General features: G+C 40.5%; 1 protein-coding gene across 1 annotated transcript in view; it reads left to right on the forward strand.

Annotated features, from left to right (window-relative positions):
• Nucleotides 1-25,428, forward strand: part of TANC1 (tetratricopeptide repeat, ankyrin repeat and coiled-coil containing 1) — a 59,594-nt gene that overhangs the window by 27,140 nt on the left and 7,026 nt on the right. The window contains exons 6-22 of the mRNA XM_009978408.2: nucleotides 1,684-1,941; nucleotides 4,028-4,153; nucleotides 5,539-5,820; nucleotides 6,654-6,805; nucleotides 7,701-7,932; nucleotides 9,181-9,347; nucleotides 11,366-11,973; nucleotides 12,704-12,812; nucleotides 13,034-13,156; nucleotides 14,053-14,289; nucleotides 14,944-15,129; nucleotides 16,939-17,017; nucleotides 21,844-21,977; nucleotides 22,490-22,613; nucleotides 22,728-22,903; nucleotides 24,046-24,178; nucleotides 25,031-25,122. Coding sequence (XP_009976710.2) covers nucleotides 1,684-1,941; nucleotides 4,028-4,153; nucleotides 5,539-5,820; nucleotides 6,654-6,805; nucleotides 7,701-7,932; nucleotides 9,181-9,347; nucleotides 11,366-11,973; nucleotides 12,704-12,812; nucleotides 13,034-13,156; nucleotides 14,053-14,289; nucleotides 14,944-15,129; nucleotides 16,939-17,017; nucleotides 21,844-21,977; nucleotides 22,490-22,613; nucleotides 22,728-22,903; nucleotides 24,046-24,178; nucleotides 25,031-25,122 — 3,218 coding nt within the window. The remainder of the gene's footprint in view (nucleotides 1-1,683; nucleotides 1,942-4,027; nucleotides 4,154-5,538; nucleotides 5,821-6,653; nucleotides 6,806-7,700; nucleotides 7,933-9,180; nucleotides 9,348-11,365; nucleotides 11,974-12,703; nucleotides 12,813-13,033; nucleotides 13,157-14,052; nucleotides 14,290-14,943; nucleotides 15,130-16,938; nucleotides 17,018-21,843; nucleotides 21,978-22,489; nucleotides 22,614-22,727; nucleotides 22,904-24,045; nucleotides 24,179-25,030; nucleotides 25,123-25,428) is intronic.

Consider the following 25,428-nt stretch of genomic DNA (forward strand, 5'->3'; position numbering starts at 1 on the left):
GTTTTACTGCTGTAGGTGAATTGTTCTTTGCTTTTATTGAATTTGACATAATAGTAGTGGAGGCAGGTTTTAATCTTCAGCAGTGAGCTAAGTAGGAGAAAAGACTGGGCTGCTGGCCAAAATGTCAGCTTTTCTGGATACCTGCCACTGTTTCAGTATGGAAATCTTGAGCAGCAAGGTTTCCTGATGCTGCGTTTCACTCCAGGAGGAATGATAGTATTAAATATTTCATTCTTCAGGAGGAGCCAGATTATTTTGACAGAACCATAAAAATGAAATAAATTTGTCATGCAAAAGTACAGTCTACGCTGTGTGCAAAGGTTAATGGAATGCCTGAAAAACTTTGTCTTCCATTGCCTCTAAAATGTATGTCGTATTATTGCTGTTTCTCAGAATACGAGCTCTTGAATTTAAGCATCAGATCTTAAATTTCTTGTGAATGTGAGGCTAAGCTGGAGGAACGCAGACTTGTATGAGTGCCTCATCATCCTGCCAGGCTGAAGCCGCAGGGCAGTTGATGGGAAAGAAGAATAGTTGGTGCTGCTTCTGGCCGGACAAGCCTGAGAGTTCTGAGGAGCAGCCCGTGCGTTTGCATTTTGTTAGCGGTGGAATATGCCTGAATGTTTTACGTAATTATTTGGTCAGTTGAGTGTAGAATCACCACATACATACCTTGAACATTTAAAACTTTAGCCTGGGAGGACCCACAGCTCACATAGATGGTATTATTAAGTTGGTCTGCTCCCAAGTTGAAGTTGAAGTTACAAAAGTCTGAGGGCAATCAAGAGAGATTTCAGGACCTTGGAATGACTGGTTAAGGGATCAGGAGCACAAGTAGCATTCTCCTCCATCCTTCCAGTTGCAGGGAATGATGAGGGAAGAAACAGCAAGAGCCAACAGATCAATACCCGGCTCCGAGCCTGGTGTCACCGGCAGAATCACAGAGTCACAGAATGGTTTGGGTTGGAAGGGACCTCAAAGGTCATCCAGTTCCAACCCCCCTGCCATGGGCAGGGACACCCTCAACTACACCAGGTGCTCAAAGCCCCATCCAACCTGGCACTTCCAGGGATGGGGCAGCCACAGCTTCTCTGGGCATCCTGTTCCAGTGCCTCATCACCCTCAGTGTAAAAAATTTCTTCCTTAGATCTAATCTAAATCTCCCCTTTTTCAGTTTAAAGCCATTGCCCTGTGTCCTGTCACTACACATCCTTATCCAAAGTCCCTCTCCAGCTTTCCTGTAGCCCCTTTAGGTACTGGAACGCTGCTGGAATGTTTTGAAAACATGCAAGATGTGTTATAGAATTTTAGTTTTTAAAGAAGTTGAGGTATGTTTTGGTGAAGTAGTAGATTCTTCAGATAGTCATAAATGTTTCGGTGGTTTTTGGTTTGTTTCCCTCCTCACTTTAGCGCAGACTACATAGATCTAGAGATACACCTGGATTCTTTGGAATACTTTCTTGCCTCCTTTCTCAGGTATTTTTCCCAGTCTGAGAAGGTGTGTTGTTTGACTCTTCTAGATAAATAATACTCCTTAAATTTTAAAAAATATCCAGTGAAGAAATACTTGAATGCCTGCTGACCCAAAACGCGATTTGAGTGTGAAAATTATAATGCATATTAACACAAGTGCACCATTTTCCTCAAATGTGTATTTTAGTTGGGTTTTTTCCTCTTTTTCAGCAACTATAACAAGTTCGTCAGAAAATGATGATCGTAGTGGATCCAGTTTGGAATGGAGCAAGGATGGGAGCCTCAGAACTGGAAAACATCAAGGGATTAGTCATGATCGAAGAACAGATAATTGTTCACCAGTTGCAGAAGAAGAAGCTGTTGGATCTGCTGAGAATTTGCCAAAAGAAGTACCAACAGGAGAGGGGCCTGTTCCTTATGCTCAGAGTTCTGGCTCTTTAATAATGCCTCGTCCGAACTCCGTTGCAGGTAAAGTCCTGAGGTAGAAAAAAGGATGTTCTTAATGATAGGACATTTCTGTTGAATGTTTCTGTTGATGTTACGTTGTTGGTATGAAAGCATTTTTTATAGGACAAAAAGAAAAAAAAACATAGGTTCTATACTGAATAGATGAGCATTACCTAAATTGTTTTAAATTGTCGTACAGGGGGCTTTTATTGTGCTTTTTAGTAGGTAATGGTTAGGTCAGGACTTCGGAACATTTTAAAAGTCCATCAGTCATTCTAGGACTGTACCTGGTGTCAGCTAATCCTTGAGGTTGTTGCTTTCCTGTGTGCTCGTATTTGTTAGATCTGTAAATCTGACTAACACCGAGACGAAAATCATACACTCATCTCTGTTGAACAAGGGACGTGTAACTATGTGAAATTCGGCCTTCTGGTTGAGCCATTCATTCAGAAAATGTGAGTCTGCTCAGGTGTGATAGATATATGTGACCTTACCGTTACTTTTTCTTCCTGAATTAAAATGGGATTCCACTTAGCTCAGTTCTCCACCCCGTCAAGGTCCATCAGAGTGCCAGCACGATCATCTGGCATATCAGCCATTCCTCCCAATTTTGTATCATCTGCAAACTTGGCGAGGTTGCGCTCTGTCCCATCATGTAGGTCATTAATGAAGATTCTAAACAGTGTTGGACCCGGCGTTGGCTGCTGGAGCACACCACTAGTGAGTTGCCTAATCACAACCCTCTGGCCCATCCATTCGGCCAGTTTTGGGTACACCTCACTCTGCACTTACATTGCCTGTACTTCATCAGCCTGTCCATGACAATGTTAAAGGAGACAGTGTCAGAAGCCTTACTGAAGTGAAGGTAGACAAAATCCACAGCTCTCTCTCCATCCACCAAGCCAGTCATCATCTTACAGTATCATACAATCACAGAATGGTTGGGGTTAGAAGGGACCTTTAAAGATCACGTAGTTCCAACCCCCCTGCTGTGGACAGGGACGTCCTTCACTAGATCAGGTTGCTCAAAGCCCCATCCAGCTTGTGTTCAGTTAAGAGCTTCTTGCTTATCCATGCTGGCCTCCTGCCATGTTTGCTTTATTTCCTGCTTGTCAGGATAGCCCTTTCTTGAGCTTGCAGGAGGTTATCCTTGAGTGTCAACCAGCTCTTTCAGATCTCTCTTCTCTCCAGGACTGTATGCCATGAGATTCTTCCAAGCAGAACTCTAAGAGATTAAGTTCCGTGCTCCTGAAATCTGGTGGTGTGCTCCTGCTTTTTGCTCTGCCCTCTCATGTTAGGATCCTGAATGATCCTCCACCATCTCATGGTCACTGCAGCCAAGACTGTCCTCAACTTTCACATCTATGACAAAGTTCTTTGTTTGTATGAGGTCCAACAGAGTATCTTTCCTTTTTGGCTTCTCAGTCACCTATGTCAGGAAGTTGTTGTCAATGCACTCCAGAAATCTGAATTGCTTATGCCCTGCTGTGTTTTCCCTCCAACAGATCTAAGATTTTGGATTTGGTATCAATTTGAAAACTGCTTTTTTTTAAATTTGAACATTCATTTCATTTGTTTCTGGTGAAAAAGTATGTATCCCTGATACAACTTGGCAAATATTTTCTCTGGATTTTCAGTTCTTCTCTTGTATAGCTGTCATTTTGGTTTAAAAATTGAAGAAAATAAAAAATACTACCCAGAATTCTGTAACATCCAATACAAAAATAATTTAAATATTTCATCACAGATAGTGTACTAGCAGCTAATATCTGAACCTGTCCCTAACACTTCTGACCTCACTGATATGGTTGTTCTCATGGTATTCATAGTATGTATAGTATCTCATAGTAAAAAAGGAAACTGTATTAACAGGAGAACTGTTTACCACGTGAGGAAGTTAAGGCAGGCTTGAGGGCCATTGGAAAGGGGAAAAATCCAACTAAATCTTTAGCGAACTTGATTGGAAAAACGTTTTGTAAATATTATTATATGAATGACTTCAAACTTATCTCTGAGTACTATGTTGAGGGAAGAACTGTAAAAACTGATAATGTACTTTGCAAGTTATGCCGAGAGAAGAATAAGCTTCAATCCTTTAATATTCTAGCAACAAGTTCAACCAAACTGGAAGATCTGAGTTATTTGGATGGACAAAGAAACGCTCCTTTACGCACTTCAATTCGCCTACCTTGGCACAACACTGCTGGCGGAAGAGTGCAGCAGGAAAGCAAAGGTATGTATATATTTACATCTGCATGGGTCTTGGCCCAGTCATACTCTTCTGCAGCAGTTTTGGAACACGAATATTCTGTGATCTTGGCAAACACCCCCATCCCACAAAGTGTTGTTTCAGAACGCTCCTGACGGGTGGTTCAGCATGTCTGAAAATAAGATGCTCGCTTACACTGTTTCCTGCCTAATGTTCTGGTTTCGAAATTGAACGCGGTCAGCTTGTAGGCAAATGACATTCCATGGAAAAGGTATACATGAGGCTCCTTGTACCACAACTTACCTTGTTCCAAGATGAATGAGTCTTCGAAAAGCCACCTGCTGTTGGTCTGTTCCTCGCAGGAATGATGTTCCAAGGCTGTATACATCAGTGCTCACTGTGTCGCTCTGCTCCTTTGTGCGTTTCCAGAGAACAGGCTGGAGTGAGAGAAGTTTTGGCCTGGTTACGGCTTAGGCTTTTGCCTCCTTTGGAGCCTGAACCAAACTGCTGCTAGTTTGGTCAAGGAGCTGAGTGCATCCATCGCTGCCAATAACAAATAAAAGCAGAACTTAAGCAAACTCCTGGTAAAACCAATCTTGAGATCGCATAGAGATGCTAAGCTGTCCTCTTCCATTTATGTTTTTTCATAGTCGTAGATTAATGCTGAAACAGCATTTGTGTAACATTAGATTTGGTTAATGAATCCTCAGATTCATTATATTCTATTAGTGCATTACATCAGAGCATTATATTAGTAAACATTCTTAATATATTTTATGCAACCAAACCCAAATTCTTCTTTTCTATAAGTCTCGTCAGGTGTTTGCGCAATGCGTATGTTAAAGTAATCAAACATGACTACACTTTCAGCTGTGCTGTGTAATTTCTGTTCTTGTGGCTTCAAAAATATAGAAAAACAAGGTAGTAATTTTTTTTTACATTACTTTAAAAATATGTTTGGGTTTTTTTAAACAGAAAAATTTATTTATTCTCTGCACCTTTTTCTGTTTCTTTGCAAATGTCTTTACAGATCTGAAGACCTGACACTGAGATGCGTAGCACTGTAGTTTAGTCTAACTGGAAAGTGTTTGGCATTTCCCCATTTATAGAATTACTAACACAGTTTTAAGAAAACTTCTGGATTCTGCAACTTATTAGCTCAAATTCAATTATTAAAAAAATCCTCAAACTCTACTTGTTGCTTCTGTCCTCTAGAATTTAATTCTAGTAGGAATTATGGAGGTGACCTGAACTGAACAAATTAGTCTTTATTGTTTTCATAATGAAAGCTCTAAGAAGTCTGATTATGAACGCTGTTAACAGGGTCACTGAATGAAATGATCTTCCGAAACTGCTGTTTTATTGCATGTTGAGTTTCTTCTAATAAACTTCGTACCACCTCTTCTCAGCTCGTTTCATCCCTTATAAGCCTCAAGACATTCTGCTGAAGCCGCTGTTGTTTGAAGTGCCAAGCATAACAACAGACTCGGTGTTTGTTGGAAGAGAATGGCTGTTTCAAACAATTGAAGAAAAGTTGAAGAATGCTGATCCAGCAGAGAACAGGGGAGCAGTCATTACTGGAAATGTGGGATTCGGGAAGACTGCGATTGTTTCACGGCTGGTGGCACTTAGCTGTCATGGAAGTCGCATGAGGCAAATAGCTTCAAATAGCCCTAATTCATCGCCCAAAAGTATGTTCTTTTTCTGAGTAATTGTTTGGGTTTTCATACCGGTAATAAGAGTCAGAAGTTGTTTGCTTTTTTGCCTTTAGGCAGCCGTGCCCCACCAACTCCTCAGCAGATTCCTCCAGTCAGGAAAGGAAACTGTTCAAATCGTATGGTTTGACAAATGCCTTCCACATAACATAGCCAGTGTGTACCCTAAATTCTGTTGGTAGTATGACTGTAGTAGCTTGTTCTGTTAGTCTGGAAAGAGAAGTGACATGTTTCTTCTCTGCTGTGTACCACACGCTTTTCAGTACCATGCATTTTCCATAGAGTTTGGGTAGAGGCAAGAATAAAGCTATGGAGAAACTCATTCTGTCTTCTACTGGGATCCATACAGTTCTGTGACCTGACCAGTCTAGTGCCTACATTAACTGGAAGGATAGCACGACTGTCGTTACTGCTACTTCCCCTGCTGACACTTCAAATGATAATATTATTATTAGTAGTAATAATAATGATGATGAAGCGTTTATATTTCTCAAGACTTCAGTCATATAATAACTATTAGTTTAAATGAGTCATCACATAAATAATTTTTCTAAGTAAACACGTCAGCATGGTTTTGCTTTCAGTAGCTCTGTGGTTTTCATCTAAAAGTCAGTTGAATTGTTTTAAAATTGTAGAGTTGCAAATATGTGTCTGTATTTATCAGACTAGTTGCAGGCTTCTTTTAATGCTTTTGTTCAGTTTTAATTTTTACGCTATCAGTAAAGATATTCCGTGATGTTTTCCCATAAAACAATCTGGTATCGGTAAATTTGGTGGTCTCTTTTGTATTTGTTGTCTTTCAAAAATAGGTGGTGACCCCTGTCAGGAGATTCCCTTAAGTCAGTTACCCCTGTCTGCTCCTCCTCCAAGTGGGACTAATACAGTGAAGACTCTGAATTGTCCTGGTGCTCCTGAATACCAGAATCAAACAGGTGATCCTGTGAGATGCCTTGCTTCAAAGGTGGGTTTTCACTGTATTAATGTATTCTGTGAAACAGGTTGAGTCTGAATGTAGTCTTTCTATTTTCCATACTCTGAGAGTCTAAAGTAAGCCATTAAAAGTTATTTTTGCATTAGATTATGATGATAAGTGGTTTATTTTTTGCCTAAGTAGTAAAATAATTAATGTCTGAATTGCATACTTTATGCAAATAGTTGTGAGGAAGACATGAGGTTATTGTTACAGTCTTTTAAGGTGATGTGTGTTACTCGGGAGCAATGTTCTGCAAGCCACTGAAGTGCAAACTTTTTGTGTGCTGTGAACACCGTGTTTTCCTTGTGGTTTGGTTCCCTCCCCCACGAAATATGGCCTATGTAACGTTTTATTTTTAAGTAATACACACCTTTGCCATAATCAGAATAAAGTCAGTTGTCCTCTTTATTGGCTATATGAGGATGTTTTTAATAGCTGCCTGTCATTTGCTTTTGCCTGACGATGATCAGATTAGTCCTTTCGTCATTACAGTGTGTGACACAGTGTTGTGAAATGATAGATAATGGGCTGCTTAGCTGGAACCTCCAGTTGTTTTTCTTGTGCCGTTAGTTACTTCGCCGTTTACCCGCTGTACCCCAATGGCGTGAACCCAAATTACTGTGTTTTCCTGCCAGAATCTGACATTTTGATGTCAGCCCTCCGAGGTCAAAATCTATTTCGTCGTCTTCCTTTCTGTGTCTCTGACACAGACCACCTGAAACCAGTTGCAGAGTTGGATAATTATTCTAACACTGAAAAATATTTTCTACTTGAAAGAGAAATTTAGTGTCACTTTTATCGTGATTAGACTAACTGATGACCAACGTAAATACTGAAGGGGTAACGTTTTGTGTTGTGGTTTGGGTTTTTTTAAATTCTCCAGGTCGTTGCTTATCACTACTGTCAAGCTGACAACACATACACGTGTCTCGTCCCGGAATTCGTGCACAGCATCGCAGCTTTGCTTTGTCGTTCGAATCAGTTAACAGCATACAGAGACCTTCTGCTGAAAGAGCCCCACTTACAAAGCATGCTGAGCCTCAGGTCTTGTGTCCAGGATCCAGCAGCAGCTTTTAAAAGGGGAGTGTTGGAACCACTTTCAAACCTCAGGAAAGGTAGGTTAAGCAGGAGATGACTTGGAAACTGAATCTAAACTGCATGAAAACTGAAAAAAAATCTAAGAATATGTATTTTAGTGCTCTAAGAGAAATAAAGCAAGCAGAGCATTCCTGGAGAAAGGGATTCCTTGATTGTGGTAGTTGTTTGTAACAATAATGGGTAGGTTTTGAACAGTTGTTTCATGTTTTAAAACAAAATTCTATGAAACTTACTAAAGATCATGGAATCTTTATATTTATTTGTTTGCCAGAAAACTCAAGGTTAACTTTGTAGCTTGAAGTTGAGGCGGGCACATTTGCATTAAAGGATTTTGTTTTCAGATGCTTTTGAGTTTCGTCACACTTTATTGTTTTGTGATTTTCTGTGCCTAAACACCTGCAAAGCAGATGTGGGGTTTTTTCCTGGCTTTTAAAATTGATATGGCAATTTTCCAAGAAAGCGTGTAACAACACGATTTTTGTATTTAAAAAAAAACCCTAGCAAACTCTTCCTTGAAAACAGCTACCTTCCCAGTGCATGCCAGCTTGAGCAGCTGCTTGATACGTGGCAAGACGGGGAGGAGATTTGCCTGTGTGTGAACAGAGCATGTGTCATTCCTGTGAAAACTGGTTTGCAGTTCTTGAATTTTGTTGATAGTCAATGAAACTCTTGTGAAATCCATTGGCAAATCTTATGTTTACCCCTGGGATTTTCATCCTTAACAAGTGCTCAAAATGAATAGTGCTAGTTTCTCCACCTGTTGCAAAATAACCTTTTTGCCTCAGAACTGAAAATGTAAACCAGTGCCTTTATGATTTTTGCAAACTGTAAACTTTTTTCCTTTTGTTTGGTAAGTCCAATAAAAGATGTTTTAAGTAAATAGCTGATAATTAAAAGCTGTGTTAACTAATAGCTTAACAACCTACGTAAGCCTTCTTCCCATATCTGTGCATCTCTTATGTTAACAGCCTTGTTTAATCTTTTAAATCTTTTTAAATCAGTTGTGAAATAGATTCATAGTAATAATGCACTAAGAAACACTATTATAAGTGATTGCTTCCACTTTTTATCATTTAAAGGCATTGTTGTTATTTATCTCCTAAAGTTGTTTTCAATCTCCTAAATAATGTTTAGATGCCGTAAGATGTATTGCTATGCATAAAAGATACATTTTTATTCCTTGATGTTCAAAATTTGGGGATAAAAATATGTCACTTCATAGGAGAATTTGTATTCATCCTTTCCTTTTTTTTTGTGTGTTTCAGAACAGAAAATTCCTGAGGAAGACTATATAATTTTGATAGATGGTTTAAATGATGCTGAATTTCATAAACCCGATTATGGTGACACACTTTCTTCATTTATCACAAAAATAATCTGTAAGTTTCCTCCCTGGCTGAAGCTCATTGTGACCGTAAGAACTAACTTCCAGGTAAGAACACCTTTTAACTTTCGTCTTACCCTCAAAGATCCTTACATTGGTGCAGCTGCATTATTATGAAAAGTACTGATTTTAGAGGAATTGAAAGTAAAGTCTCTTGGGTTTTTTTCCTTCCTTCTTTCCTTTGTTGTTGCGTGTTTATTTACAGTGCACAAGTATGAGATTGGAGGCCTTTTTTTTTGTGGAACACTTTCCTGAGTATGCTAGTAGAACTGATAATGCAAGTAGTGAAATCACAGTATGTTTCCTTGGGCTTCAAGAGTGAAATGGACAAATGAATGATGGAAAGTTTTAAAAATAGAGAAGCAATTAGAAGCCCATAGTGATTTTCTCTTCAATGTTTGCTTGTTGGAGTGTTTTTCTGCTAGTATTAAACTCTGGTTTTTCACTTTTTAGGAAAGGATAAGCCACAGTTCCACAATCTGTGCTAATTAGGTTGGTTTCTGGCCTTATTACCATTGATTCCCCTGCATCTCTTAATCTGTTTGCTCCTGAAAAAAAACTGCCTCAAAAATTCTGGTTAAAGCATTTCTAGTAGAATTAAGCAGCTAAGAGATACTTGCAGAAATTCAGAGAGTGTTTTAGTGATGCCATACAGAATTCCTGGTTTTCTGCACCAGACAGCGATGTTCTGAACAAAGTTCTGGTTTTGTTTCCAGCACAGTCAGGCTGTTTGAAGATAGTCACCTTCGCTCACTGCAGTTCAAAACAGAAGGTGTGTCTGGTGTAGTCTGTCACCCTGTCTGAGATAGCACCCGTTCTGCATTTTGACAGTGCTTCAGATGCAGCCCTCCCAGTCGTACGTGGCTGCTGGACTGGGCATCCCTCCTTCGCAAAGAAGGAAGCTTGAAGGAGGACTGAAGTCCAGCTCTGCAGCAGCTGTTAGACAATTGAGAATTTATCTGGACAGAAGTAGGCAGATGGCTCCGGAGTTGCTCTGTGCACCGAGCTGAACGGTGCAGGACAGTGCTGGTGTGAGGCTGGAAGTGTGGTGGGGTTGGACTAGATGACCTTTAAAGGTCCTTTCCAACCCAAACTACTCTATTACTCTCTTTTGACAGTGTTAAGGTGCAGGTGTGCTTCTGTACAGCCTTCTGAGAGTTTATTTCTTATCTGCCTTCTTGCCACTAGGACTAAGCATTTAACTGGCTGAAGACTTCAGTTCTCAACTAAATTTTTATTTTTAACAAGGGATTTATGTAGTGGGGACTCTCCTCTCTGGAGGAGTGTGTATCTGTGATCAAAACATCTCACTAGCCTGAAAGTTCAGCTTTTTGAAATCCACGTAGCTACTTTGAAGTGGAATAAAGAGTTCCTTTCGTGTTGCGAAAGTGTTGAGAAGTTCCTTAAACCCTTCTGATATATGCCTCTGTAAGAAGGTTTAGGTCTTTTGGATCTTTATTTATATACACATAAATGTGTTCTGTGTTGCATAAACATAAAAATGTGTTGAGGTAAACGTGTTGAAGTGTCTGTGCCATACCTGGTACTTGCCTTAAACTAAGTGGGGCTGTATATGTGTGCATGGTACCTTTCTGGTACGTTGTTGCTGGAAGATGTAACGATAAAGAGATTCTTTTCTCTCTTTGTCCTTTGTGATATTCCTTAGTAAATCATTCCTTCTTAATAGATCATTCCTTCTACCTTCCCCCTTCCCCTGAGCTGTCTTAGGGTTCGATTCTGGTAACTGTTTTCTGTTCCCTTCACTCAGAGGGATCATTTCTATAGCTTATTCCCTTCAGTTGCCTTGCTGAGCTTGGTCAGTAAAATATTTGAGACCTTCCTATGAAAAACGATGAAATGTAGAGATATTGTTCTACCTGTTGTTGGGGGACAATATCTGCAAAGCCATCGCAGAGATACTGAATTTCTTTTTAATCTGTCTGGTACTCATTGCAGAAGAGAAATACAGCAAAGTTGCATTGTTGAGTTTTCAGTGCTGGAATACTGTAACGCCTGTGTCGGTGGGTTTTTTTTTCTTTCTTTTTTTCGCCCTCTCCCCCTCACAGGAAATAGTAAGCTCGCTGCCCTTTATTGCAATGTCCCTGGATGATTTTCCAGACAACAAAGAAATTCATGATGACTTGAATGCTTATATTCAGTACAGAATTAATAACAGCCAGGAAATTATAAACAACATATCTTTAAATGGGAAAGCTGATGCAGCTATTATTGGGAAAGTGAGTAACCACCTGATCATGAGAAGCCTGGGATCTTATCTCTATCTGAAACTCACTCTGGATCTTTTCCAAAAAGGTCACTTAGTAATCAAAAGTGCAAGCTACAAGGTTGTTCCAGTGTCTCTGTCAGAACTGTACCTACTTCAGTGCAATATGAAGTTCATGACAAACTCTGCTTTCGAGCGAGCCCTGCCAATATTAAATGTGGCACTGGCATCCCTGCATCCCATGACAGATGAACAGATTTTCCAAGCCATTAATGCGGGCCAAGTAAATGGTGAACAACAATGGGAAGACTTCAGCCAGAGGATGGAAGCCCTTTCGTGTTTTCTGATAAAAAGACGTGACAAGACACGCATGTTCTGCCACCCTTCCTTCAGGGAATGGCTCGTCTGGAGAGCAGACGGTGAAAATACTGACTTCCTGTGTGAGCCAAGGTAAACGCCACCTGCAGTGAATCCTGTTCAAACAGCTGCAGTTATGTGTTATGTAATGGGTTGCACCAGTTGGTGAGGAGGGAGGAGTAATGTTAAAACACAAGTACGCCTCATTTTTTCCAAAATGAGAACTTTTATGTGTTTAGAGGTACACTTGACCAGAAGTATCAGAGGTTACACAGTGCATAATTGACTTTGTAGAATTTGCAAATTTTGTGTTTGACTTTGCTACCTTCAGGGAGAAATGAGAGTACTATGTGGTTATTAATACATCAAAACTGTTGAGAATTACGTGCAGCACCACGTTGTCTATTTAGAGTGGAGGAATAGAAAGAACACATCATATTGGCTCTTTTAAACATAAACATATTAAGACCTTTTGTTCCATAATTATATCCTCATGGCATTGTTTTGGTTTGTTCCATCTCGACTTCTTTTTACTTAGCATGAATTAGTTAAATTGGGACACTGAGCTGTTACTGTACATGCACGTTCTCTCAGTCTGTCTTCCATTTTTTCATATTTTTCAGGGTTTTAGGTTTTTTGTTTTTACAAAAGAATAAATAATGCTGACATGTAAAATTATCACCAACCCAAGACTTCTCTGTGCTTTTGAGTGGCTTTAACAAAAACAGTTCAGTAGGTGGAGTTCCCAGGGTTAGGATGGGTTAGGATATTTACTGAAAGTACAGTTACAAAAGCAGTTCTCTCTCTCAATCCTTTTTGCCAGGAATGGACATGCTCTACTGGCTTTCATGTTTTCTCGACAAGAGGGAAAGTTAAACCGCCAACAAACTATGGAACTTGGTCATCATATACTCAAAGCTCACATCTTTAAGGTAAAGCTTATGGCTTAATAGGTTTTGTGATCTATTCATATGAATGTGTCTTAGAGATTCTCCTCTGAGTTGCTTTAATAATTTGTTAGAAGCTTATGTAAAGTACTCGGTAGTGCCAACAAACAAAATTGTTACTTCTCTTTATACTGATGAGATGTAGATATAAACAGTATTTCTAACCTTATAGAGAGATTTCATGTCACATCATTTATTTCTGTTAGGGTCTCAGTAAGAGGACTGGGATTTCTTCCAGTCATCTTCAAGCCTTGTGGGTTGGCTATAGCACTGATGGGCTGTCTGCAGCCCTTGCTTCTCTGAGAAACATCTACACACCCAACGTGAAGGTAAGAAAATACACACCGATGTACAGTCACTGCTTCATCTGCCACTGTTTCTGTAACTCTGTTGATGGATGTTGAAATTAATGTAACCCTTTAGAAGAAATTTTTTTCTACCACCACTATGCATCTATAACTGAACTTCTTAATGACAAGTCTTGGTATACTTTTTTAAGCTGTTGTTGAAGTCCAGTTCAGTTTTCCGTGATAGTTTTGATGGAAAGAAGGGTTTCACTCTGATTCTGATGTAGCTACACTCTGTTGCATAGATACGTGTGTGGATGCCCTTCCAGGGGGTCAGATATCCCACCTGATTTGCTGAGCAGACTTTGGCCACTTGTTCTTGTATGGGGAAGTTTCGAGAGAATTGTAAAAAGAGAAATACTGTGAGTGAAAGGATGTAAAATGCCAGAACTTTACACTATTGTTTAAATTCCTGGATTATGGAGAGCGAAATCCAAGTTGACAAGCTGCAATTTTAGCCAACTGCTACGCCTTTTGATTGCAAATTTGCGTGTATATGCACGCACACATGCAGGCTCTGGCAATTTCTTTGAGACTGCTTTGTGTGCAGTCTGGTTCTCTGTTAATGGAGTCAGTTACACAAATCTGCAGAGTAGTAGCAAGTCACACAGATGAAATTATGGTGAGAGAGTAGTGAGTTTCAGGGGAGAGGTGAGTCTTCTATTAGGAGTACGTAGCTCAGTAATACAGTAATCTGTTTGCTAACATGATTGTAAACTTTCATATTGCTCTGTATGTGATAAAGTCAATATCTGTCAATAAAATCTGCATCAAAATTAGGGAGTAACGTGTGAAGACCTGAATCAAGGTGTCAAAATCTCTTAGTAAATTCAGACAAATCTGTGGAAAAAAATTTTTTTCTTTAAATTAAATTTTAGGTGAGTCGGCTGCTGATCTTGGCAGGAGCAAATGTGAACTATAGGACCGAAGTACTAAATAATGCTCCAGTGCTGTGTGTTCAGGCGCACCTGGGGCATGAAGAAGTGGTCACTCTCTTACTAGAATTTGGAGCTGCTATTGATGGAGCTTCAGAAAATGGGATGACAGCACTTAGTTATGCAGCTGCTGCAGGTCACATGAACATAGTTTCACTGCTGTGCAAAAAAGGTGCAAAGGTAAGCTGGTGCACAAGGATTGCGATGTTTGCAGCCAAAAAAAATCATGCAAAGGCCTAAGAAAGCTGGTTTTGATTACATAAGTGTATGTTTAACACACATAGAGTTGGGGTGGGGCAGCAGAGGGGTACAGAACATCTACACAGACTTCCATGGAGCATTTTCCATGTGCCACTGATCACAGCCCTCTGGCCCATCCATTCAGCCAGTTTTTGGTACACCTCACTGTGCACTTAGGTAGCCTGTACTTCGTCAGCTTGTCCATGACAGTGTTATGGGATACAATGTCAGAAGCCTTTCTAAAGTTGAGGAAGACAACATCCACAGCTCTCCCCTCATCCACCAAGCCAGTCACCTCATTGTAGAAGGCTGTCACGTTGGTTAAGCGTGGTTTCCCCTTGGTAAACCCATGCTGACTGCTCCCCATCGCCTTCTTGTCCTTCATGTGTTTGGAAATAGTTTCCAGGGTTAGTTTTTAGATCACCTTCCCAGCAACTAAGGTGAGGCTGTTTGGCCTGTAATTCCCAGATCTCCCTTCCTGCCCTTCTTGAAGACAGGAGTGACATCTGCTCTCTTGCAGCGTTCAGGAGCTTCTCATCTCCGTGGCCTTTCAGTAGACTTTTTAACTTTGAGCATTTTTTTTCCCCAATGCAGGCTGATTACATAGACAAGAAAGGCCAGTGTGCTTTGGTCCATAGTGCCTTGAGAGGGCATTGTGATATCCTTGAATACTTGCTTAATGTTGCTTGGATAACTCCTTCTCAAGAACCAAATTCACTGAGAAAAAGCCAGGCACTGCAACAAGCTCTGACAGCAGCCTCCAGTATGGGACACTGTCAGGTAGGTCGATAGTTCAGACATGTCCAAAGCTGTTTGAATTTATCAGAATTGTACAACAGTGCTTGCAGCTATTTTTAAAAGTGGTTTGGAAAGCACAACTATTGAAACTTCTGATATTTAAAGTAGTCTATGTTCTTAGCAGCTGTTTTAAATGCTGTAGTTAATTATCCAATAATGTTACTTGCTTCAGGATTTGTTTATGTGCAATTTTTTTCCTCTCTGTTCTTGGAAGTTGTTCTAAATCTCTAGTGGTAATGATGATATTCTGTATTGGTGATCCACCCTAGGATGTTTCTACTTTAAGTTGATTTTTTTTTTAATAGTTTAACAAATTGCATACTCGCAATGCAATTTGCAGGCTTAACTTTTTAACCTGATGACATGTCAGGCTACAGACCTCAGCTTACTTCAGCTTAATGCCACTGAAGACAGAAATGTGGGGTTGTGTGCATGTGTGTGGTAAAAGAAGTGTTTGTCAGCATTGCTTGAGTAAATATCACGCTGGGCTGATGGAATTTCCTCTGTGTGTGTTACAAGTGATGTGCCAAAAGGGAAAACTTAAAATGTCTTCAGTAAAACACGTTCAATATTTACTACTTTTGAGTCGGTTTTCTAATTGCTATAAGATCAAGAATCTGGTCTTTAAAGTTGCTTACATGATTCAAACATAGAAAGGTGTGTGCAATGAATTTATTATATGATATATAAGCCATCACTGTCTCACAATAGAAATTAGAGGATTCTGAATTGTGATTAACTTGAATTAATGGATAATTTCTTCACTCATAAAAGTTCTTGTTTGCTATGCACTGATTAAATGAAAGCAGTCAACCCCTGAATATCAGCAAAGTAGATTACATTAATCATAAATACTTACCCTTACCAGCAGATGTTCCTCTTTCTCCATTTTTAGGACAGTAAGCAGCTGAATTCTTTTTAGGTAGGAAAAAGACCTGTGTGTTTCATGAATTTTAAATAAACTATATTCCAGCATTTCGAATTCAGGATTTTCCATGTGTTGTATACAACACTTCTCATACAGCCTGAAAATACCCATATACTTTCCCCTTTCCTACCTTTGCTTTTTCCCATAGCAAAACTCATTAGTGTGATTCTGCGCCCTTACCTGCTTGCTGCAGTCTCAGTGACCGTGTCGCCCATTAGAAAACCTGTTTAAAAAAGCCACTGGAAGAGGTTTTAATTTAATAATTTTTTACTATCAGGTGGTTACAAACATAGGTTTATTTCCTTAGTAAAATAAAAACACAGCAAAACTTATCACTCATCTCAAGTTTAAAAATTGAATAATGTAAGTTTAAACCATTTTGGGAAGAAGTTTTGAAAAACAGCTAAGATATAAACAATGGAAAAGGAAAAACATAGGAATCGCCATTTTACAAGATATATGCAAATATTGTCTTTTCTCTCCTTTGTTTTAGACAATATGGAATTTCCTCACTGAACTGGGATGCTTTGGTTTTGGCATTGTTTGTCTTATTATTCTGGTATATGTGGGTCACGTAGGAGCTCATTAAATCCTAATCACGTAAAACACCCTGAACCAATTAACAGAAGGGCACTGGGCTTTTTTTTAAACTGCTTTCAATACCATTCAGTTATCGTCAAGTCACGTCAAAAATCCTACTGAACTTGCTTTGATGGATTATGAACAAAATTAATTTTCTTTGCCTCATATGCATTGAGAGAAGCACTTTCACTTGTTTCAAATGTTTTAGCCATTGCTGTATCTTGTGAGTGACATCTGATGGTTTTTGTGACTGCTACATCTCTGCTAACTGGTTTTGACAGGTGGTTTGTTACATCTTGACAACTGAAAAGGACTATGAAATAGACATCAATGACACTGATGCGTTGTGGGGAGAAACAGGTATTTCCTTCCTCCTATTTTCCCTAATTAGAGTTGCTCATTTATAAGTAAGAGTTTTAATTTTCTTTTTTTTTTTTTAGTTTAATTTTCTGTTAAAAAAGTCATGGGAAAATACCAGTTTTAATAATAAAATGCAGTTTGCATATATAGAGTTTTTAACTTCCCAAACCTACTCATGTATTGAAACAAAGAGTTACTTTATATTAAAATCACTGTGAATTACTGACTTTCTAATTAAATTGGAAATTGTGGAAATCCAGTGCTTCAAGCTTCAGTGTAGAATCTCTTATTATCTGTTCGAGAACGTTTCTTTTTTTAACTCATTTGTTTGCAGGAAATGTTAGGCACTTGCCTCATTTGTTCTAATGAGGCAATGGATGAAAAGACATGCCTTTGTAGGGATGGGAAATGCCAAACATTATTTTTAAAGACAGACTGTAAACTGTGCAGCCTGCAGCTGGAAATTTTCCTGTTGTACCATGAGTAGCATCTCAGTTTCATTTAAACAGCTGAGATTGCACAAGCAGGTGGGAAAACAGTGTCTTTGAATGGTTGTCAGGAGCCTCTTCGCAAACAGAAGCAAATGTTCTTTACTCCCATGCACATACAAAGCTTTTGCTGCAAATCCAGCGAACTCCGAAAAACATACATCTGTTACTAAATTAATTTTCTCTTAATATTTTCTTGTCAATGTTTTGTATTGAAATTCTTGCTTAATAGACTGGGAATCTTTACTCATTAAGTAAGTGCTTCCTTTGCAGTCCGAATTTGTGATGGGGTGAAGGTCTGAGTCCAGGGAACTACGAGCAGTTCCCCGTGGCACTTTCGTGCTCTCTGAGATACAGAGTAGTAAGTTTGGGACGAGAAAAACTTGCAGAGTGAGTCAAGATAGCCACAGGATTAGCATTACATGAAATACTGCTCTTCAACTATTGAATGTGTAGGAATGTATGTGGAAAGGATGCTAATTTATGTGCTGCTGGAATCTTTGCAGTTCCGCGCGTGTGGGCGACCTCACATGTGCATCGTTCTGCGTGGTGCTTTGCTGGCTGTTGTGCAAGTGGGATAATGATGCATAACTGGAGAGTGATAAAAGCATGGAGCAGATGGGTGAGGAGCAGTGTTTTGTGAGTGCCTGTATGAAAAATGGGAAATCCATCGCACCTTGAAACAGCCTAGAACAACCTTAAAGGTCGTCCCTTTCCATACAGCAACGTGTTCAGGAGCAGCTTCTGTCCGTGTCTCGGTACTGCTGCTGAGTCCCAAGCTCTCGTTACGGAGGCTCTTTCAATAGCGGTTTAGATTGTGAGTCTTTTAGAGGGAAAGGCAGCCAGAGGTCATCGCGGCCGTTCCCAGGATTTTATCACATAAGTGAAGCCATGTTTGTATGAAGTGCTGGTTCAAGGCAAGTTAAATAGCAAATTAAAGTGGAGCATGTGAAAAAGTCATGTAATATGTGAAATAAGAGGATGTAGGGGTGGGAGACTTTTAAGCCTGTTTTCTAAATTTCCTTAGTTTACCTTTTTCAAAATACACATTACTGTGTCTCAGTTGGAAAAGATGATCTTAGGTTAAAGACATCTCTGAGACATCCTTGTCTCTAAACTGGAGAGACATGGATTTGACGGATGGACCACTCGGTGGATAAGGAATTGGCTGGATGGCCACACTCAAAGAGTTGTGCTCAACGGTTCAATGTCCACGTGGAGGCCAGTGACGAGTGGTGTTCCTCAGGAGTCAGTACTGGGACCAGTGCTATTTAACATCTTTGTTGGTGACATGGACAGTGGGATCGAGTGCATCCTCAGCAAGTCTGCAGACGACACCAAGTTGTGTGGTGTGGTGGACACGCTGGAGGGAAGGGATGCCATCCAGAGGGACCTTGACAGGCTGGAGAGGTGGCCTGTGAGAACCTCATGAAGTTCAACAAGGCCAAGTGCAAGGTCCTGCACGTGGGTCGGGGCAATCCCAAGCACAAGTACAGGCTGAGCAGAGAATGGATTGAGAGCAGCCCTGAGGAAAAGGTTGGAACTAGATGATCTTTGAGGTCCCTTCCAACCCTAACCATTCTATGATTCTGTGTTTTTTCCAGCCTCGTATGTTCTATACAGATGAGCTAATTTGGAGCATTACTTAAGGTGTAGTAAAAGTGATAAAAGATAGCATCATCTTGGCTGCTCTCAACTTTTGCAGAGTACTGTTACACAGATCAGAGGTGATCCTTTTGAGTAGAGTAGTTGGAATTCCTGAGCGTGGTTTAGGCCTGCTGTTGTTTAGGATGACTGGAGGAATTGTTTAGTCTTCTTATACCTGGATAAGATACAGGGAGTTATATTGTTGCTGTAAGGTTAGTTACACCATGAGCTAAAATACTGGTACTGACAGAATACACGATGTGAAGTTTTTGAACAAGACAGTTTGTTTTACCTGTAGTGTTGATACCTGTAACAGTTACTTTCCAGTTGCTCAGATCTAAACAGTTGAAATACCAGTGAGTGAAGAGCGAATGGGTTAGATATTGTTGTTAAAAAAATAATGAACTCGCTACTTCCTTCAGTGTTTGTAATTTCATTTACTTCAAGCATCCTTTGGAATTTTTAAAAATTCTACTTTATCATGTCTGAAAATGCTAAAAAATAAGAAGAAATTTACAATTTGACCCACTTCTTACTGGAAAATATATGGTATTAGGATTTAGAAAACACAGGGTTGAGTTCGTTGCTGATTCTTGCAGACGTTAGCACATGCACGCATTTTCTAAACAGTGTTAACATTTCTGATGATGCTTCAACACAAACAATAACCAAAAAAAATTAATTAATTTCAAGCTCCATTTAAAACACACAATAAGTTGATGTCAGTGAAATGGAAGAGCGGAAAAACAGTGATGGGGAAAATATTTTGTTTTCAAGCTTCAGTGAGTGTCACGGTGAAAAGCAGGGAGTGCAGCAGAGCAGATCACAAGTCGTTTGAATGTGTGACCTTACAGCAACGTTACTGTGAGAACCTCATGAAGGTCAACAAGGCCAAGTGCAAGGTCCTGCAGGTGGGTCAGGGCAATCCCGAGCACAAGTACAGGCTGGGTGGAGAATGGATCGAGAGCAGCCCTGAGGAAAAGGACTTGGGAGTGCTGGTGGATGAAAAGCCCAACATGAGCCGGCACCGTGCGCTGGCAGCCCAGAAAGCCAACCATATCCTGGGCTGTATCAAAAGAAGTGTGGCCATCAGGTCGAGGGAAGTGATTCTGCCCCTCTACTCAGCTCTTGTGAGACCCCATCTAGAATACTGTGTTCAGCTCTGGGGTCCCCAACACAAGAAGGACATGGAGCTACTGGAACGAGTCCAGAGGAGGCCACGAAGATGATTCGAGGGCTGGAGCACCTCTGCTATGAAGACAGGCTGAGAGAGTTGGGGCTGTTCAGCCTGGAGAAGAGAAGGCTCCGGGGTGATCTTATTGCAGCCTTCCAGTACTTAAAGGGGCTACAGGAAAGCTGGAGAGGGGCTTTTTACAAGGGTGTGTGGTGATAGGACAAGGGGCAATGGCTTTAAACTGAAAGAGGGAGATTTAGGTTAGATATAAGGAAGAAATTTTTCACTCAGAGGGTAGTGAGGCACTGGAACAGATTGCCCAGAGAAGTTGTAGATGCCCCATCCCTGGAAGTGTTCAAGGCCAGGTTGGATGAGGCTTTGGGCAACCTGGTGTAGTGGAGGGTTTCCTGCCCATGGCAGGGGGGTTGGAACTGGACGGTCTTTGAAGTCCCTTCCAACTCTAACCACTCTATGATTCTATGATTCTACGGTGCCGAGTAGAGTCACAAAATATTAGTGCTGAATGTGTGGAAATGATCTGCTTTCTCATAAGCCATATACTGTGAATACAGATGTGCAGTAATTTGTGTTATGCATGTCTAAAATAAAGACCATATCAATGGGTTTATTGTGCTACCTGGACACATTTGCGACTCTGCCGTTGGACTGCGCTGTCGCCAACGTTCGTGGGTTTGCACGCGATGGCAATACGCCAGTGTCTTCAGCCAGGGTGGAAAGGTGGCTTCTGGTGGTGGTATCCATCAGTTTAAAAGTTGCAAAGTTACTGCGTTTTAGATGGAGGTCAAGAGCACTCGCTCTTGACAACATACACTGTTCAGTTCAAAACAGATTTTTCAGGTGAATGTTGATGTCTCTTGTGTACTGGAAATGTACAGTAATCCCTAACAGCCTAGCACAAGGGTTAACAGCAGGAATTGGAACTATTGGAGGATAACCTCCTGCGTTTTTCACCAGAAAACGGAAAACTATTTTAACTAGTGTAGAATGAAGCTAAATTGTCCACGATACAGACTTTCTGCAGAGGTGTAAGTATCTGACGTTTGGTCATACATCACTGCTAGGGATTGAGTAAACAGTTCTTCCTGAAACTTGAGTTACAGTCCCGTTGTTGAATCCTGGAACTGTTATCATCTTCATCTTTGGGAAGGGCCTGATGGAAAGAGATGAAGTTCTTTTGTCATGAAAAAAATGATTAATGAGAAAGGAACTAGAACTGACTCAGGCTGGTGGGTTTATCTAAAGTTTTCATAAATTTAACCCAGAAGCTATGCATATGATACAGTTGTTATCTTTGAGAATCATCTTTTCATTTACCAGAGAGTGTGACGTAGTGACTTAACCTGATTCTAATTCATCTGAGTCTGAAAATAGGAAAATCTTGTGGAGCAGCTGAGTTGAAAAAAACTGAGGATTCAGTAACAGTCCCGTAACATGTATGTGTCAAAAGATGTGGTAGAACAGGTAGGAGATGATGTTGATGGAACTGCTTTCTTCAGCCCTGACAGCTGCTGCAGGAAGAGGAAAACTGGAAGTCTGCGAATTACTCCTTGACCACGGAGCAGTTGTGACGAGAGCCAACAGGAGGGGGATTGCTCCGCTTCTCTGCGCCGTGCGGCAGGGGCACTGGCAGGTCTGACACATCACCAGTTCCGTGGGTTCCTGTGGGAAGGGCCCTTCATTCCTCCCATCTCTAATCCTGTAACACATTTGTGTAAATTCTAATAGACATTTGCATCGACTTCAAGGGGACGTGTTCAGAAGCTCACTTGTTAAGTTCAAGTGGTACAAAGGATTTGAAAGTACATCAGCTGCGTGACAACCTTAGTTGTAATATACCTGAAAAATAATACCTGGGAGTTAAAATATTTTATTTCCTAGACCAAGAACAGAGCCAATTTCAGATCCTCTGTACTGCTTCTTTGTTAGTGGAGGAGAGAACGTCAGAGCCAGGAGCCTTCCTCACGCTGGCCACTGCTGTCGGAGCGAGGAGGGCCCCGAGCTGTGAGCGTTAAACGGGAGTCGCGCGGGATTTCTCAGGGATTGCTGTAAATAACGCTTTCATCCCCTTCTTGAAAGTTCCTGCTATTAAGGCTAAAACGTAAATCTGCCGATTTATTTTTAAGTTGCTGTTTTCTGTTTCAGATTGCTAAGCTTCTGGTGGAGCACGGGTGTGACGTGAACGCAAGCGACAAGCAGGGCCGGACGCCGCTTATGGTGGCTTCTTGTGAGGGCTACCTGAGCACTGTGGAATTTCTGCTCTCCGAAGGTAGAAAATAGATGGTGTTTCAAGGCTGCACAGCTCTGCCAGAGGCTGCCTCTGTGTCAGTTAGGTATTTTTTCTTAGGACATCTTCGTAACAAAGCTGATTTTCATTTTACAGGTGCCATTATTTCATCTCTGGACAAAGAGGGACTGACAGCTCTGAGCTGGGCCTGTCTAAAAGGCCACAGGGAAGTGGTTCAGTATTTAGTTGAGAAAGGTGCAACCACCGACCAGACGGACAAAAACGGTCGCACACCTCTGGACCTGGCAGCTTTTTATGGAGATGCTGATATTGTAAGTAGAACTATCAGTAGAAAAGCTAAGCATGTATTGAATTTTCATCATACAAAAACAAAGCTTAGAAAAAATAGTGCCAACCAAAATAGAAAGGAAATTTGAGGAAGTAGCCAAGGTGCTTACACTGCTGGCAGCTTGACTGCAGGGCAAGTGTTTACTCAGAAGAGCATCGCCCAGATAAGGTTTTAGTGCCCAGCTAGTTGTGATAGAAGCCCAGCATTAAGCCATCGTGTTTTACAGTGTGCTGCTGTACTTCATCCTGAGTGTTTTAAATCTCAATAAAAAGTAGCATTTACAGTTTCTTTTGGATGAACTGGAATTAAAAAAAAAAGTACCTGTGAGACTTGAATGAAAAATATCTTTTTTGAGCCTCTGCAGACCCATCAAAGTAACCTGACAGGGTTCCCAGTCCGTTGGGTGCCGTAGTGGAACAGGCACCCCAAGTGAGAGATGTAGGAAGAAGAATCATATTGCCAGAATAGATGGAATACAGAAAGATTTTACATCGTAAGGCAGCATTGCTTGTCTTTGACAGGGATCTTGCAGGCTCTGCGTGACACGGAGGGAACTGTTAAAAATCCCTAGGCTTTCACCTTGGGAAGCTTGCACGGAGCACATCTCAGTTTTACTGTCCACTCCACGTATGTGGCAATAAGAGGCCTGAGGTGTAAATTCAGTGTTTCGCAGTCATTTCGGAAACAGGGCAACTACTGAACTTCCTTTTCCAGTCCTGTACCTTTCTCACGTGCTACCTTCTTCCTCTGTAACTGTTACAATGCAAGAATTTAAGGCATTTTTAGGTGAGGTTTTTCTGAATCTGAAATGGATCATGCTGCAAGTGAGATCAGAAGTGTACAATAAGTTTAAAGTCTGTGATTTAGAATCCTCTATATCTTTAAAATCACAGATTTTTGAAGTGACTGTATATTTTCCTTCTCATGATTCACAGCTCAGTAACTGAGCACGATTCAGAAGCCTGACCAGATAGGAATGCAGTTTCCACAAGCCACATGGAAGGGAATGCCCAAGCCTGCATGCACTGTAAACAGATGCAACCAGAACTGGAAAGAATAGCACGTGCAGCCTCTCTCCTGCCTCTGACCATCATGTTACAGGGCTTGTCTTGCTTCTCTTCCCAGGTGCAGTATCTGGTAGAGAAGGGAGCGATGATTGAGCACGTTGACCACAGCGGCATGCGGCCCCTGGACAGAGCGATCGGATGTCGTAATACAGCAGTAGTGGTTACACTGCTGAGAAAAGGAGCTAAACTAGGTGAGTAAAATTATCCTGTACTCAACAGAAACAACTGAATATCTGCTCTGCTGGGATTACTGTCATTTCTGTAAAGTAGATGAAATAAATCCTGAAATACACACTAGATTTTTGCAGGTTTTATGGTTTGCAGGTGCCCCCTGAAGAGAAATCAGCCTTTCTTTTAAAGGCAGACACTCAAGACTCACTTCAGAAGTGAGGAAATGCAAGTAATTTTATTCCGTTCCTTTCTTTGATGTATGTTGATGAGGAGGTCTGGAGGAGTCAGTCTTTATGTGGTTACTGTATCATGATGTAGTTAAACAAGAAAATGGTGATTATGCTATTAGCGATGCTTAGCTCTGATGCTATTAAAGATTTTGATTAAGAAGTTTTACATTTAAATAACATCTTTTAAATAAATTATAGAATCATACATTTTTGCAAAGGGTGGGCAAAAAACGTGCGTCCAAATCATGCAGTAGGCAATGCGAAGGTGCAGATGTGTACATGATAATTATTGAATCTGTAGTACCTTTAAATCATCATTTATTATTATTTGGGTACTAAGTACGATCAAATACAGATCCTTACTCAGGCCTTGACTTTACCATGACTTTCGTACTGTCTTGTGCTGGCTTTAGAGCAGGCGTGAAATGTATCAGGCCATTGAATATCTGGCTGCTATCGATGTGGGGCAGCAGGCACGTATACGTATTTTAAATATACGTGTATGAACTAATAATAATTAAAAAAAAAAAATCCAAGCAGGTGGAATATCTACTGAAGTAGGATTAGGCTTTCTCGTGTGAATAGGTATCAGAAACATACTTTCTTCGCTTTTGTCAGAGATGATTAAAATTTAACTTGCAGGAAATGCAGCATGGGCAATGGCCACCTCAAAACCTGATATTCTCCTTATTCTGCTGCAGAAACTGATGGAAGAAGGAAATGTACTGTACAAAGTAGGTAGATTTTTATTTTTTTCTGATAGCAGAACATTATAATTGGACTTCTATCTGAGGGTAGATTAAAGTTCTTTATACTGCCTTTTCTGTTCAAACAAGTGTGTACTTGCACATCCTCTTATGTTGGGAATGAGACCAAGAAATCTTGAGAACCCTGGGAAAGGATCATTGAAAACTCCGGTGTGAAATAAATAAGTAAAGATGGATAAGTACATTTTCTTTTCATTGAGCAAGTCACTGTGTGAACATTTGTAGCAGTCAGTTGCTTCTTAAGAGCATCTGAGAATGTGAGGTGCCCATTGG

The sequence above is a fragment of the Tauraco erythrolophus genome, chromosome 8 (assembly GCF_009769465.1).
Source record: "Tauraco erythrolophus isolate bTauEry1 chromosome 8, bTauEry1.pri, whole genome shotgun sequence".
Taxonomy (NCBI): Eukaryota; Metazoa; Chordata; class Aves; order Musophagiformes; family Musophagidae; genus Tauraco; species Tauraco erythrolophus.